Genomic DNA, 15626 nt, shown 5'->3' on the forward strand with positions numbered 1-15626 from the left:
TGGGTAGGGTATGGACAGTACAGCGATCTAAGCTCGGCGGTTTGGGTGACGGGAGCCTGCTGTGGTGCTCGGTTCGGATTTGGGGTCCTGGGTGGAGGGAAGCGAGGGTACTGGGGATTGAGGCTAGGCGACTAGAAGTGGAGGGGAGCAATCGTGTACAGTGAGCTTGAGGTGTTGCGAGGCCGTGATAGGAGAATTGTTTTAGGAGTTAAGCTTGCAGCCTAACCGAGATGCGAAAAAGGGTAATTTCCCGAGGCAAATTACGGTAACATTTCTCACTTATCATCGTATTGCTCTTAATAGAACCAAAATTTTGTCGTCTAGTGTGGGTTTGAAACGTGCGCTCGCAATCCTGAACGGTATACCGAGAGTTTCTCCGTTCCATAATAATTGATTGATAGAAGGTTGCAAAACATCTCCTGAGCATGTACTGTACAAGAAACGAGTCCGGGGCTGAAAAACTCGTATACAGCTAAACACCCTTTACCCCAAAATATCAAGTCACTTCTGTTGCGCTGTACCCCGCAGTTGCCTGTGAGGAGGGCATGTTGTTTTGATTACCAGGTTAATTCCTGAATTTTGTGCAAAGATAAGGACAGAACGTACCGCTAATAGTAATGAGTCGCGACCAGCATGTGGCAAGTAAGTTCTCCTGGATATTTAGAAATGATATTCCATCCATCCAACATGCATTGGGCCTCTATCTTATTATTAGAATGTTTTTTTTATTTCACAAGCCGGGCAGGGTGTTTTTCTTTTTGGGTCTAGTCGACTTACTACTAAATTGCTCGCGCAGCCATATGCACCGAAATCACAACCCTGTCAAGCCACAAGTGCTACGGGTTGTATTTTAGGCGTGGGAAATAGCGAATGCCAGAGAATTAAGGACAACGCTAAGGAGCGGAAGCGTAGTGAGCTGCATAGTGAGAAGATAATGATTGAGTTTGAGATTGGTATTTCAGGGGTAAAGAGCTCGATGTTGGGCTTTTTGAATGAGAAAACGGGCTATTGTAACGTGAAATGAATGACAACTAAAAGAAGGATGATTCAAGTTTTTGGGGTTGAGTCCGCAATCAAAGATGTGTCTTGTGGTTGCTCCCTTATAATATGCAGTCCAGTGCCTCGAAGAATAGTGCTAAAGGGTGTATAAAGTATAATCTTTTGCAGCGCTGCATCCAAGGGGCTAGAATCTGTGATACTCTAGTATTCGAAGTCCCTATACTAGTTACAAAGAGCTGTGACTTAGCCGTTCTCTCGTGCCTCTGCCATTAGGCCTGTGGTTCGCTCTTTCTCATTGCGCCCTGGCCGCGGCTCTGCTTCCTCGAAGCATACTCAACCTCTTATTATGTAGAGAAGCAACATGTGCAATTTGGCAATGACAGCGATAACAGGCATTAAATGAGAAGCTTGAGTAGAGGTTAGGTTCAGAATAGCTTTTGATGAGTTTATAGCTCTTGCAGGACACGGAATGAACATTTTAGCATTGAATTTTTGCATATTTTCGGATGTTGAAGTTAAGATGGTTCTTTGTTCCTTAGCCTATACAAACAGGGCCTTTTCCACTGTTAGCTAGTACTGAATTAAGCTATATACCACTTAGTTTCAAAACTGGAGACATCTGAAATCTGAAAGGAATCGAAAATAGCTGTGACATCACTGGATGTGAATTTGTCCAAGCGGTATACGGAGTAAGAAAGATCGAATCTGTAATATTAAATATTGGTTCGAATTAGTAGATAACCTCTCTCGGAATATACAATTCCTCAATATAAGCAACCTCCTCTTCTTCCAGCTCAAAACGAACTGACGCGACCGCTTCATCAATCCGTGCCGTACTATTCATTCCAGCGATGGGATAAACATGCTTCTTGAAGAACCAAGCAAGCGCTACCGTTGCCATGTTGACTCCGCGCTTCTTCGCAATCTCCTCCACACGACCCACAATGAGCTCATCCACACCATTAGTAGCACTTCTCACCAGAGAGGCTAGCAGCTTATCAGTTTGCTCTCTTTTCGATGATCTTTCCCTCCACGGGTGCGCCAGGACACCCCTTGCCAAGGGACTCCATGGAATGATACCCACTCCGCTGTCTTGACAGTATGGTATCATCTCCCGCTCTTCTTCACGGTACAGAACATTGTAATAATTTTGCATAGAGATAAATGAGTGCCAGCCATTTCTCGCAGCGATATTCTGAAGCTTTTGAAACTCCCATGCCGCCATTGAGCTTGCGCCAATATATCGGACCTGTCCACTTTCCACAACGTCATGCAAAGCCCTCATGATCTCTTCAGGTGGCGCCTCTCGATCCAACCGATGAATTTGGAGTACGTCGATGTAGGTTCCAAGCCTTTTGCAGCTGGCTTCGACGGCGTCAAAAATATGCTTTCTGGAGAGCCCAACCCTGTTCACAAACCCCTGCTTGTCCTTAAAGCCGAGTTGGGCTATGGGAGATTGTCCAACAGGGTCTAGAGCGTAATACACCTTACTGAGGATGACTACCTGGGCACGCGGTATGTCATATTTCGTGAGGGCTTTCCCGATGATCTCCTCTGACCGTCCATTCGAGTAGACATCTGCCTGTAGGAACTGATTAAATTCTTTGAAATCTTTTGGGGTCGGTGGGGAAAGGGAGAAGGAAAGGGGTTTGAGCTGACAGTGTCCCAGGTATTGATTCCGCATTCAAAAGCGTACTTAAGTAACGGCAACGCGTCTTGCTCTTCCAGGATCCATTCTTGCCAGTTCGAAGATCCAAACCCGGCAGTTCCCATGATAATCTTGGAAATGTAAAGTCCAGAGTTTCCCAATCTATTCCAATACATCGAAGCATCAGCAATCATTCCGCATGAACATTTAGGGTTCAGTACCTGGTGTACTCCATGATGAAACCAAACCTTCCGATTGAGTTGCTTTCTGAAAATTACATATAATTGAGAACAAAGCTTCCTATATAAGGATCTGCAGGCATAGAAGGAAAGTGGAGCGGGATATCTCTCGGAGTGGTCTGGCGAGAAGCCGCGATACGTTCGCTAAGAGTACACTAGTAGCCTTGCTAAGAACCGAGATACCTAGAGGGAATCACAGGGGATTTCGAGGGTATGTAACTTGATTGTAGGAAAATCAGCGTGACCATAGTAGCTTGGAAATTCCAAACTGGGCAGATCCAGGCTACAACTTCCGCCTACATCCGTACACGGTAATTACTCACGTGCCTGGTACTACATATTCCAACTCGAGATCGGCAAGAACATCTGGTCGTTATTCAAAGGCTCAGAGATTGTAAAAGCGCAAGGTTTTATTATTTTGGGATGGTAAAGGACTGCTAGAGCTAGAAGTCCTACAATCAGGCCTCTTTTCGCTAGCATGTATCAACAATATGGCAACAGAGGGTTTGAACAACTTCCGGGAATGAAACTCTGACTAGTCTTAGTCACATCTGGCTCGAAGACCTGTGCTGACGGATCTAGAATATGATCTATTATATGCACAAGGCCCTTGATCGACTCAGCTTCAGTCGAGATCTAGCGATTGGAGTACTTACACTCGTGACCGGTAAGTCAGCGCTCGTGACCGCGGAGACGTTATTTAGAATCAACTGGCCGTTAAGTGCCTGCGTTCCCACATACAAAAAACTCCCAGTTTGGATGCGGGTGTATGAACTATTGAACGCAGAGCTTTTGAGCTGGGTATTGGGAATATAATGGTGCTGGAACAAGTTTCCTAGCCACCACTTTCCCTTGAAGGTGGCTGCATAGGTCGAAAAGTAGGCGCCAGTGTTGTTGAAAGCCGCGTTAGAGGGTGCAAAAAAGGTGAAAGACCAAGTTGGAATGGTATGGAAAGCCTGCGAGAAGCCTGTAAGTTCCGTTAGCACTTGGTTCAAATTTGTAGGCTGTAGCAATGAGAGATATAGATTATGCCTTTATATCCCTAGAGAAAGTGAGGAAAGGCACATTTACCGCCGCATTCTGTTATTAAATTGGCAAGAATAGAAAGGTCGCTGCGTGACTTAATAAAGTCTAACAGGGTGGTAATACTGGCATTTACCGATGGCGTATATATGCCTTCGGGAAGCGCAGCATAAGTGAGAGCTTGACGATCACTCCTGTCAGCTAGCCCAGTAGAAGCTAGCAAGAAGGTAAAGATAAGACGAGAAAATTTCATGGCAGAGAATCACGAAAGTTTGGTCAATGGAACAAAGACGAGCACTGCAATTCGAGGTGCCTTTTAATGTTAAGATCACTTGAGACTTGGAATGCACAGGTTGTGTAATTTCAGTGGTCGGACCCAAGTAACAAGAAGTTACGGGGTTTTTTAGTTGTTCGCGGAGCAACTCCGGTGATCTTTCCACGGGCATTTCCCCGCACCTCCACACCCCGAGCCTTCGTCCGCCAGGTTGACCAAGTTTAATTGGTGGGATTTTCGGCACAGATAAACTACCCGAGAACCACATTCTATACAAAAGCTAATACCAAACAATATACATAGCTGGCAATTTCGTTCTCGAGTTGAATGAAAATGAAGAGAGGATTTATGCCATCGACGAGAATAGTTTCAAAGCCATGGAGCTAATCGCTCTTTGCCTGATAATCAATTCCCTATGTGTTGCCAGTCGCCTTGCAGTCAAACCTCAAATGGGTTAGTGGTTTCAAATTTTTTCCTCAACTAGACCGGTGGGTCAGATTCTTGGTTGACCCGGGAGTGAGTTTATATTCGACAACGAAAACCTCTTAAAAGTTGAGAAACGAGTGCTAACACCGAGGCGATAGGATGGAATAGTTGGAACACTTTCAAGACCAACTTCAATCAAAGTACAATCGAAGATACAGCATCGACATTGGTGTCAACCGGATTAGCTCGCGCAGGGTACAATTATGTTGTTCTAGATGAAGGTTGGCAAGCTCTGACACGGGACTCGCATGGGCGCCAACAACCAAATGCAACCAAGTTCCCTTCGGGGATATCATATTTGGCGGACTATGTTCATAGGCTGGGGCTAAAACTTGGTATTTACAGGTAAATAATATCTCTAAACACCTTAAGACCTTTTCTCGCTAAATTGGAGATTCAGTGATGCGGGGATATATGACTGCGGATTCTATCCCGGGAGTTACGGTTTTGAAGAAGTCGATGCGGATACTTATGCGACCTGGGGCGTAGACTACCTTAAGTATGACAATTGCGGTGGATTCTACGCCAATACCGTTTCTCCCCAGGAAAGATTTCTGACGATGAGCTATGCACTTAAAAACACGGGTCGCGACATATTCTACTCACTATGTCAATGGGGAAATCAATTCCCTTGGTTTTGGGCGGACCAGTTCAGCGACTCATACAGGATGTCTGGGGACATCAAGTCTTCTTTCAACTCCGATAGCAGTGGTGTCTGCAAGACAGCCTATTGTTTGAATACAGGATATGCCGGAGTTAGCGTTTTGACCATGATTAGGAAAATGCGGGAGATATCTGCGTTTCAAGCACCTGGATCTTGGGGTACTTCATCCCGATTCAACACAGTTTGGGAAATGCCGTACTGACAGATTACAGCGGATATGGACATGTTAGAAATCGGTACGGGCACGATGACTGAATTTGAAGAGCGGACGCACTTTTCTTTTTGGGCGGCCTTGAAGTCTCCCCTCATCATTGGTGCCGACATTACGAAAATCTCGAGCACTTCGCTTGCTATTCTCCTTAACAAGGAGGTGATCGCAATCTCTCAGGACGATGCTGGGATTGCTCCTACTTTTCTGCCAAATATCTCCGTCGAGGGATCAGTTCAAGTCTGGGCAGGACCTTTGAGCAGCCAAAACTCCAAATGTGTCATCCTTGCGTTAAACTATGGGAACAACAGCACCGACATAACAATACCATGGGGCCAAATTCCTACTTTGCAGAATTTCAAGAGTGCACAGTTGAAAATCAGAGATGTATGGGCTGAGCAGAATCTAAAGACTACTGGAATGGAGATCAAGTTGCTCAATGTCAGTAGTCACCAGACAAAATTACTGGTATTGTCGGCAATTCAGAGATAACAATGTGAAGTACGCTGAAAGCACACTCTAATGTGTCTCTCAATTGACCTGTGGAATCATTTTCACGATGTAACTACGATTATAATGTGATTTGGAACCGAAAGGAAAGTCTAGACTTCCCAAGTTACAAGAACTGATATCGGCATTTGGGAGTGGAAGTGGACACAGATCGCTCTTCCGAGCAACGGTCATCGGAAGAACTCGTGGCACTCGGATCTTGGATAAGATTGCATCTACAGTTGACATGCTGCCAGTACTTCGGCGGTGGAGAGAAGTAATGACTCGAAGCATCAACCAAGCCTAGCAGCCCAGAAGAGAATCAATGGTGAGGTGCTGTCTGCTAGCCACGCCTCGGCCGTATTCGCAGCACAAAGATCACGGCATAGAGTGACGGGATTACAAGCCATTTGGGCTCTTGGCATCCCCCAGGGCACAATTTAGGGGGTTGAGCCCGCTGTAAGGCCCTACAACCTCAGGTCATACGCCCCAAGCAGCTCTCAAGAGGCGCTATGAGATACTCGTAAGGTATGAGAAGATCTTTAGTGATAAATAGCGCTTGGACACTAAAAAGGTAGGTACTATAGGGCTCTTCAGCGAGGTACCTCTTGTAAGTATAAGGGAGAAGCCCTAAAAATGTGTGGTACTCCTCGCCCTCGTCTTGTAGCGTGTTTTAAGGGCAATGGCCTAGAATTATAGGGCAAATTAGTAACCGAGTGCGCTAGAAACAGATACTGAAGTGCTTTAAAGCACAAATGCGATGTAATCCCGTCACTTTATGCCGTGATCTTCGTAACGAATCGCGAGACGTCACTGAAGAGAATCCACATCCACATCGGAATCAAGGTTCTCCAGGTAGAATAGGTAGAATATGAATATGATGGCGATTATAGAAATCAGTCACCTCGCTGGCAGAATACCATAGTGAGAAAGCCACTGCACCGGAGGACCCCCGAGACTTTGTCCGGTGTCCGTGATGCCTGCGCCTCTGGTTCAAATGCGGTTTTGACAAGCAGTCGAAGTGCCATGCACCCCTATCAGTGTTTAAATCCGAGTTCGTTAACATGTTTCTGTCCCCGCGAGCCCCCTTCGAGACCAGATAATTGATTTTCTAGTACTTGGGGTTGAGCAAAATGAAGAAATGTGAGCTCGCTAATATTTAGCGAGCCCCTGAGAAAACAAGGAGTACATATCCCTCCACCTCCGCATTTGATCCGAGGCTCAGAGTCGCCGAGAATCGAAAATCCAACATGCAGCTTTCCGATCGATTTTTCCCTTACTTGTTTATGCAGATATCCTTCTGCTTGTTTTAATGTATCTGCGAATAAATGTTGGTCATCGTGCGTTGCAGCCGGGGCCAGCTCGCAAGAGAAGTCAGTCCTCACTGACTACATTTATTTTTGACTGGTTGATCTATCTACCCTCTTTAATACACGAACCTTGTCCACATCTGCCAAGTTTCTATTACGTTCTCAGTTCTAAGGCTGGATTAGATCATGTCAAATATTCAGCTGACAATCATTGATACCAGGGCAATAGAAGTACCAAGAAAAGGCAAACAAGAACTCCTGACACTAACCCTAAGTGGAGATATTAAGCTATAATGAATAACCAGTTAGCGTGGATATGCTCTGAAGTGGATAAGCACTCACTCATTTTGGTTACCAAGTTCATCAGATCTTAGAATTCCCCCACCCCAGATTGTTCTCCTATCATTATTCCGATACAAACCTGGTGCATCATACGACCAGAATAGATCTCACCTACTAGGTTGGTCATTAATCGTCTGGTGTCCCTTCCCACCGCTTGTTGCCGCGTCATACGTCTTCTTCGCTTGGGTTGTCCAGGCGACGGGAGTCCCCTCTTGTCAGCATACAGACAGTACTTCATAAGTGAAGTCTCATATCGGCTCGGTAGGTTTTCGATTGGCGACACCAATCCCGTGAGGAATATTGGAGATTTCAGACCACGGGCCGTTGATAAGGATCGCTTCGCACCATACGGCACGTCATGCCCCCAAGTGGTATTTCTCTGAGTATTCGGCTCTTGGGGGGAGAATCAAATTTGTCACCCATCCCATAGAGATCCCCGCCTTGCGATTGAACAGTACGGGCTCCCTACGCTGTCCAAGAGATGCCCGAAGTGGCGTTGCCTTGGCCTCGTCCGGATTCCGGCGATTGGCCGGTTGCCAGATCGATGTTACCATTGCCCCTATCTCGCCAAGCATCCCAGCCACGGGTTCTGCGGAACAACTCTCGGCTAACCATCCGGGCCCCTCTAGCAATTCTGCACACACTACCTCTTGTCCATCTGTTTGGAAGCAGCCTTAGAATCACCGGATGCCCGCACCAAATCGCATTCTGGGTATGTCAATCCCTGGAGACTTCTCATTTTCGTGGGTTGTCAATTTTCGCCACGTGCTGAGATATGTTGCTCAAACTCACCACCGCTGTCCTGGCCTTGCTCGCAGGGGCTGCTAGGGTAGCCTTAGCGAAGCCGACCACATCACCTCCTCACAATCCCCAGGTCGAGATAAAGAATGGCACTCTTCGCGGGCTGTATCTGCCCGCCTTTCACGAGGACCTTTTCCTTGGCGTGCCTTTTGCTTCTCCGCCAATTGGCGACCTTCGCCTTCGCCATCCCGCTCCCTACGATGAGCACTGGCAACAAGTACGCGATGCTACGCGCAGAAGCCCTTCCTGCCCCGGATATGCAGGCTTCGATGTTGGTCTCGTGCTGGGGGAAGATTGCTTGACGGTTGATATTGTACGACCCGCTGGCACTTCGCATAAAGACAGGCTGCCCGTCTTGGTCTGGATCTATGGCGGTGGTAAGTGGGGGTTTTTTTTCAACCGTTCCTAAATTTTCCACGCTGACCGTAAGGTCCAGGTTTTGATGCTGGTGGGAGTGCGGACCCTAGGTATAACACATCGTACCTTGTCAATGCTTCCGTCGCGATCCACAAGCCTATCATTGTAGTGAGCATCAACTACCGCGTAGGAGGGTGGGGCTTCCTGGGCTCGAAAGAAATGGCAGCAGCTGGTGCACTGAACATCGGTCTATTTGACCAGCGACTCGCTCTACAGTGGATTCAAGAAAACATTGCGGCGTTTGGGGGAAACCGAGAGAAGGTGACTATTTCCGGGGAGAGCGCGGGAGCCTTCAGCGTCGGATATCACTTGACTGCCTTTGATGGGAAGCATAATGGCCTCTTCCGAGCCGCAATTCTGCAGAGCGGGACTGCTCTAGGTCCAGGAAGTGCGTTCATCCATTTTTTAATACCCTTGGCCGGATTCAAAGATATACTGATGCTAATTCGAGGCAGTCAACTCGATCGCTCAGTTAAACACTACGTACCAGCCCGTCTATGATAACGTTACAGAGACGGTAGGATGCGGTAACGCAAGCGACACTCTGGGTTGTCTGCGTACAGTCCCATACTCGAAGCTTTTTGCCGCGTTCGAACCATTCGTCATGACGCCTATTCTTGACGGAGAATTCCTCACCAGGCTCCCGTCCGCATCATTCTCTGCCGGGCTGGTTGCTAACGTTGCAGTGCTCGCTGGCTCGAATACGGACGAGGGGACCGCGACATTCTTCGGGCCGCGAAATAGTCTCAATACAGATGCCGACGTCCATGCTCTTCTGGCAGGGATGGGTAATGGTCTGGATAACGCCACCGTTAGTGAGGCCATGGCTTTGTATCCTGATGATCCGGCGCTAGGTTGCCCATTCGGAACCGGCAGCGAGCGGTTTGCCCGGAACGGGTACATGTACAAGCGCGGCGCAGCTGTCATCGGCGACGAAGTCATCCACGCCGGTCGGAGGCGCACCACGCAGTACTACTCCAGCACCTCTCCATCGTGTCGCAAACCCGTCTACAGTTACCGCTTTGACCAACCGCCCTGGAACGGCATCGAAGAGCTGGTTGCCACCGAAGCACCAGTGTATTCTACCCATTATGCCGAGGTACGTCCCCCAACCCCCCTCGAAGCATAAATCTATGCTAATTCGCTTGTTCGCACAGATCTGCTTCGTGTTCAACATCAGTCCTAGCATTAGTGCCAATAATACAAACTGGATCGGCCCCTACCAAAGCTACCACGATCTTTCCACTTTAATCTCCCGCTCCTGGATCTCCTTCGTCCATGACCTGGACCCCAACAACCATGGAGTCCCGCACGCGCCTCTCTGGCCCGAGTACAGCAAAAGCCACAAAAACATCGTGTTTGCCGTTGGGAACACGATGGTAGAGCCAGATACGTGGCGAACCGAGCAATTGGAATTCTGGATGAGGAATTTTGCGCGTTTGAAGACTTAACCGTTGCTCTCTTCATAAGAGGTTCGGTCGATGCACAATACGCGCTTGAGATCAATTGCTCAATGGCACTGTATCCCAAATGACTTATCCGAGAATACTCTATCGCCTAAACATGCTTTTGCTATGTGATTTAATGTTTCCAAACTCGGATTTTAAAGATGCTCTAGGAGATCAGAATTGTCGTTATTGCCAAGGGGCTACAATATCGTCGTATAAGCCGTGTGGTGAATAGCATGCGCTCCCTGATTCCTAGTACTAGTATCGGCGCTCTACGCACTCCTCACCCTGCGGACTATCGACCAGGTGATAGCGAGTTATCTACAACACCAAGGGTTTTCCCAGCATAAGACATCCTCGCGTGTACTGTATCTCTGAGCATTCAACGTAACAACCTACCCGTTTACGTATACAACAATAGTTTCTCTCCTTAAGACAAAACCGAGTCATCGATCTAAGAAACAGCCAATTCCTCATCATCGAAACCAGATAACGAAAACGCACCCCCTGGACAACAAACAAAGGGTGACCTATTTATCCACTTTACGAACATATGGCAGGAGTTGAGCGCAAAGGAATCGCAATACAAAGTTTTGAACTCTGTGCCGAAGAAAAGAAATCGCGCTCCCGTTTTCGAGAAGAATAAAGTAGGTAGTAAACTCCATGTCATGCTGGATTGGTTGAGCGTTGTCTTGATACTGTCGTTAGCCCATAGAGAGGGGTTGATATATCTTACCAGTAAAGAGTAAAGGAGCGAAGTACTCTATATCATCTCAGCTATGAGCTTGAACCGATTTTCAGCTTATATTAGAGAAACAAGTGATATTGCTCTGAGATCAAATGCTCGGTTCCACAAGATGATCTCTGCATTTCCTAAATAGACACATCTTACCCACTAAAGCATCTACCAGAACAGGAAAGATGAATTAAAATAAACATTTTTAAATACTAATTCCCTCGAGATCTAGATCTTGAAAGATATGGATATAATAGCTCTAAGTGGTATCTCGCAAAAGAGTCTGCTTCCGTTGACCAGCCCTACTCTGGTACAATTACCTATCCAACCGTGACTTATAGAGCTGGAGAAATTGAATGGTAATATACAATGACCCAGGAAATCCCTGCTCTCAGGGAGATTCTCCATGTACCCAGATCCCTCACCTCATGCCACATTGCTCCCACCCCAGCCCCAAACCCCGAGCCATACCTTTCCCTAGATATATATAATCCCAATCCCAACCTCCATCCTGAAACCGGAAAGAAACTTAGCCTTACGCAGCCATCTCACTGATAACACTCTGCGCCGTCCCGGGAGGACCCGCATGCGCCACCAAACTCCCACCCCCACCAGCCTCACCTCCCTCCTGACTGGCATAAAAAGCCTTATCAAGCGGCCCACCCAACATCTTCAGCACATTCCCCGTCCACCTCGTACAATCCACGATATCAACGCCGAACTCCATTCTGCTCAGATCACTCAGTTTCTGCATCGCGGGGCCCGAGTTCGCAAAACTGATAAACTCGACCGTGACCTGCCCTTTCGGGAGGCTTTGCGCTACCAGCCAATCCGCCATCTCGGTGAGCACGGCTTTCGGGTCGCTGCCGGCCTTCCACTCGCCGTTCGTAAGAATGTAGAAGCTCATTGGGCGAACTATCTTCGGTGCCACGCCGGCGATCTTCTCGCGCTTCTTCCTGTCGATGCCTTTTTCCTCGGCGGATTTCTGCTGCTGGTATCTGTGGCGGTAGGTCTCAAACTGCAGGGAGAGGCGCTTGGAGATGTCGGTTGCGGCTTTGAGCTGCGTGGTTTTCTTTTCCAGGTATTGGCAGAGATCAAAGGTGTCTTTGCGGCGCCAGGTGTCGTAGGAGACGGTGAAGAAGAGCTCGGTGCCGTCCGGGGACATGCCCTTTACGGTGTAGGAGAGGGCTTCGAAGAGGCGCTTTACGTCGGGCCAGACGGATGCCATGGATGCGGAGTCGTCGATTATGAAGACCTGTTGAAGGATCAGCGGATAAAGTTTGGGAGGGAAAGGGGGATGATTACATGATCTCGATCGCTGAGCCCCCTGAGTCGGTGGGCTCCTGGTAGCGGTGGTAATCTCTGGTTCTTTTTAATCTTCTTATTGGCGCGTTTCCATTCAAGGCAGGTGTTGAGAGAAAGGTATTCTATGGATGGACCATGTTCGGGGAGGTACGACACTGAACTTGCTGTGTCGGAGCTAGAGTATGGTGGCGGATTAGAGTCCTGCTGGGTAGAGGGGCGGGAGATCTCATGGGGCGAATTTGAATCATTTCGAAATTTGGTTGGGAAAAGAGAAAACCCGAACCCTCGTTTCGTCGATGGTTTCGGGGAGAGCTTGGATTGCTGTCCTTCTTGGATCATGGTCGTGAATGAGACTGAATCGGGCTGGATGCTTCCGGAGTAGACGCTCGATGAATGTTGGCTGCCGGCTCGACTTGGTGCTCGACTTGCAGCTTGGCTTGGGGCTTGACTTTCAGCTTGGCTTGGGGCTTGACTTGCTGCTTGACTGGGCGCTCTGCCGAGACTTGTTCTCTTTTCACTATTGGCAGTTCGGGGATCGACAATGGCATTTCCAATATCCCAATCCGGTTGGGTACGGAAGGTCGTCGTAATTTCTTGCGAGAATATCCGAGCAGTCTCTGTTTTTCGCCGTGGCGCATCGGGAGGTGGGCCGTTGGTGGAGATTGGCCCGTTATTAGGTAGAGGTGGCAGATTTTGCTGCTGGGGTGTAGGTGGAGCTGAGATAGGTGCAAAACCATTTTGCTGCAACGGCATCGGTGGAGTTGGACCAGGTACAAATCCACGGTCGACATAGTCGTTACGCACATTCGTTTGTGGTTGAGTTTGAAATTGAAATTGAGGTGGGATTTGAGATTGACTCAGAGGCTGGAATTGAGGTTGCGGTCGATGTTGAATTTCAAGAGGTGAGGTGACTATATATGCGTTGTCATACTCACTGTTCCTCAGATTTGACGTATGAGACATAGCTTGAGGCGGTCTCCTGTATTCAAACTGCGGGTGGGGGCGAAACATTCGGTGCCTCATAGGTGGTACATCGTTAACACTCGGCTCATACGTGCTGGTATGTGGCGATGATAACGGAGTGGTCGGTGAGGCTTGCGAGTTGTCGTCTACAACTTGCCAACTGGCTAGAGAGCCATTTATCTCTCTGTCAAGATCCGTTTTCACACTTGCAGCACTACTCAACTGAGCGTGGGTCAACGCCGGGCTGGACATATCGCTGGGTGGTCTGGCGGGCTGCGAGCTGCTGACGACAGAAGTGGTGACTTGTGATCGCCATTTCTCCACATTGTTGACTTGCTCCGCAATGGATGATAGCCCAGCTGGCGGGGGCCGTGGAGGGACTGGTAGAGGTTTTGTCGGAGGCAAAGATCGAAGAGGAGGTAAGGATCGGTGTCCACTGCTGTGCCTTGATAACTCGTCTCCAGCATTTGATCCCAACCTTTGACGTGCTCTCGCGAGCACCCCTTCAGCCTTTCTCCACAAGGCTTTCGCATTCGGCCGGTCTTCCTCCCACAGCATTTCTTCCACCATGGAATCTAGGACGTCCTGGGTAATATAATCGGAACGTCTGAGGCGGTCTTCAATCTCTTTGTGCGCGTCAACGACGGATGGCAACACTCGCTCGCCATCATGGAAACAATCCCCACCCTTGAACAAAATTCTATCCGTATCGGCCATTCGTTGTTTTCGATAATCTTCGAGTCCTTTGAACCCATCCGCAATCCACATTGCTGCTTCACTGTATATACAGCCAAGGGACCAGATGTCGGCCGGCCAGGTGACCTTGCCCGAACTCCCTGCTGACTGTTCTTCTGAATTGTACGGTGAGTAGCACTCGGGAGCTTCTACAAAAAGGTCAGCAATTATTCCCCCTGAAGCGAGCTGCTTACCATAAGTCGGGGTATCTTTCATCTCATTGGCCTTTGGTAATCTGTTCTCGGAAATCTCGCCTCTGACATTGCTCGCCCCGAAATCAGCAAACTTGAATAGCCAGTCCGAGGTCTCTGCACCATTGCCGACAACCAGGATATTATCTGGTCTCACATCGAAGTGTCCCCTGCATACATAAGCAGTGAAAGCAAGCAACGTGGAATTGAAAACATACTCTCGAGCAGAATGGATCGCTTTCAAGCCTTTGATAAGTTGAAAGAGGCCCTCCCAGAAGTTGATGATATCCCCCCCACGACTTGGAGGCGATTCTCTCCTAAAGTAATCCTCTAACGAACCTTTATCAGCAAACTCAAGGAGAATATTGTAATTTTCTCCATGGATGTAGCTGCCATAAAACTTGATGATGCTCTCCGCCTGCCTTACACTTCGAAATCCGTTGATTTTCTGGTTGTAACGATGCTCGCCATCCTTGGTTGGGTACCTCTTGAGCAGGAAGGTATTTGCGTTAGGATTGTTCGCCTTGTTCAATTAGCACAGCATGCCCACAGAGCACCAAGCTCTTACCGTTTCTTCCTCACGTGGGATCATCTTGTTATGAGGTCCATAAACCTGGATGACATATTTATTAGAAATTCCATCGCCTCCACGGGGTTCTTTGCACGTGATCGGGAGGAGTCGCTGATTTCCGAAATGCTTGTGGAGCATATGGGCGTCGAACATAGGAACGCAGTACATCCTCTGCTTTTCACAAAACCGCCGTAGAAACGTTGGATCGTCGTCCGGTGGAGGAAAACCCACGGGTGGGTGAGTCTCATCAAAGGGGAGCCGCCGATCTGAAAGCTCGTCGTACCGGGCAAAATGCTCGATGTAGGTCCCTCGCCCAATTCGCAGGAGGATGGCAAACACTGCGACGTGTTCCCGCATAAGAAATTCTGCGTCCACGGGTGGATACCTGGTTGCAAAGACCTCGCACAGGATCTTGTTCAGCTTTTGGCAGTCATCAGCGGCGAAATAGGCCTTGAGAGTATCCAGTGGCATGAAGTAGGCCATTCCATCCCCCGCTATATCCTCGACTACCTCCACCCATGATTGATTCTCCCACTCGAAAAAGGCATCCAGAGCCACATGTTGGCGAGGCTGTGACATTTAGGCGGCAGTTGACGACCGTCCGGGAACCGCACCGTGGGTCTGAGAGCGCAAGTCAGACCGGATGCTGCAGATATAATCCGGGTGCTGGTGACGATGATCATCTGCACAAGGCTGTAGGTTGTTGGAGGCACGGGATGTTCGAAGGAGGGGACGAGGTCGCATTTTGGGAAAGAAAGATCTCCATTTCGACCGAAA

General features: G+C 48.5%; 5 protein-coding genes across 5 annotated transcripts; 2 read left to right on the forward strand and 3 right to left on the reverse strand.

Moving 5' to 3' along the window:
* Positions 1 to 1722: 1722 nt before the first annotated feature.
* Positions 1723 to 2882, reverse strand: K444DRAFT_723143 (Aldo/keto reductase; the record flags this gene model as incomplete). Its single annotated transcript, XM_024888582.1, has 3 exons — positions 1723 to 2581; positions 2659 to 2809; positions 2869 to 2882. The coding sequence occupies 3 exons, from the start codon at positions 2880 to 2882 to the stop codon at positions 1730 to 1732; spliced, it is 1017 nt and encodes a 338-aa protein (XP_024736452.1). The 3' UTR covers positions 1723 to 1729.
* Positions 2883 to 3369: 487 nt separating this feature from the next.
* K444DRAFT_643342 (FAS1 domain-containing protein) lies at positions 3370 to 4162 on the reverse strand (the record flags this gene model as incomplete). The annotated part of the gene is made up of 3 exons (XM_024884843.1): positions 3370 to 3495; positions 3543 to 3853; positions 3958 to 4162. The coding sequence occupies 3 exons, from the start codon at positions 4160 to 4162 to the stop codon at positions 3370 to 3372; spliced, it is 642 nt and encodes a 213-aa protein (XP_024736453.1).
* Positions 4163 to 4560: 398 nt separating this feature from the next.
* On the forward strand, positions 4561 to 6033 carry K444DRAFT_643344 (glycoside hydrolase family 27 protein; the record flags this gene model as incomplete). Its single annotated transcript, XM_024884844.1, has 4 exons — positions 4561 to 4636; positions 4741 to 5014; positions 5070 to 5491; positions 5546 to 6033. 4 exons carry the CDS (start codon positions 4561 to 4563, stop codon positions 6031 to 6033), a joined length of 1260 nt encoding a protein of 419 aa, XP_024736454.1.
* A 2336-nt stretch (positions 6034 to 8369) lies between these two features.
* On the forward strand, positions 8370 to 10459 carry K444DRAFT_652910 (alpha/beta-hydrolase; the record flags this gene model as incomplete). The annotated part of the gene is made up of 5 exons (XM_024885843.1): positions 8370 to 8394; positions 8522 to 8860; positions 8920 to 9288; positions 9356 to 9999; positions 10058 to 10459. The coding sequence occupies 5 exons, from the start codon at positions 8370 to 8372 to the stop codon at positions 10349 to 10351; spliced, it is 1671 nt and encodes a 556-aa protein (XP_024736455.1). The 3' UTR covers positions 10352 to 10459.
* Positions 10460 to 11619: 1160 nt separating this feature from the next.
* On the reverse strand, positions 11620 to 15428 carry K444DRAFT_629962 (uncharacterized protein; the record flags this gene model as incomplete). The annotated part of the gene is made up of 5 exons (XM_024883130.1): positions 11620 to 12339; positions 12390 to 14236; positions 14282 to 14448; positions 14497 to 14801; positions 14847 to 15428. The coding sequence occupies 5 exons, from the start codon at positions 15426 to 15428 to the stop codon at positions 11620 to 11622; spliced, it is 3621 nt and encodes a 1206-aa protein (XP_024736456.1).
* Between the last annotated feature and the right edge of the window lie 198 nt (positions 15429 to 15626).

This window comes from Hyaloscypha bicolor, assembly GCF_002865645.1.
Source record: "Hyaloscypha bicolor E unplaced genomic scaffold K444scaffold_83, whole genome shotgun sequence".
Taxonomy (NCBI): domain Eukaryota; kingdom Fungi; phylum Ascomycota; class Leotiomycetes; order Helotiales; family Hyaloscyphaceae; genus Hyaloscypha; species Hyaloscypha bicolor.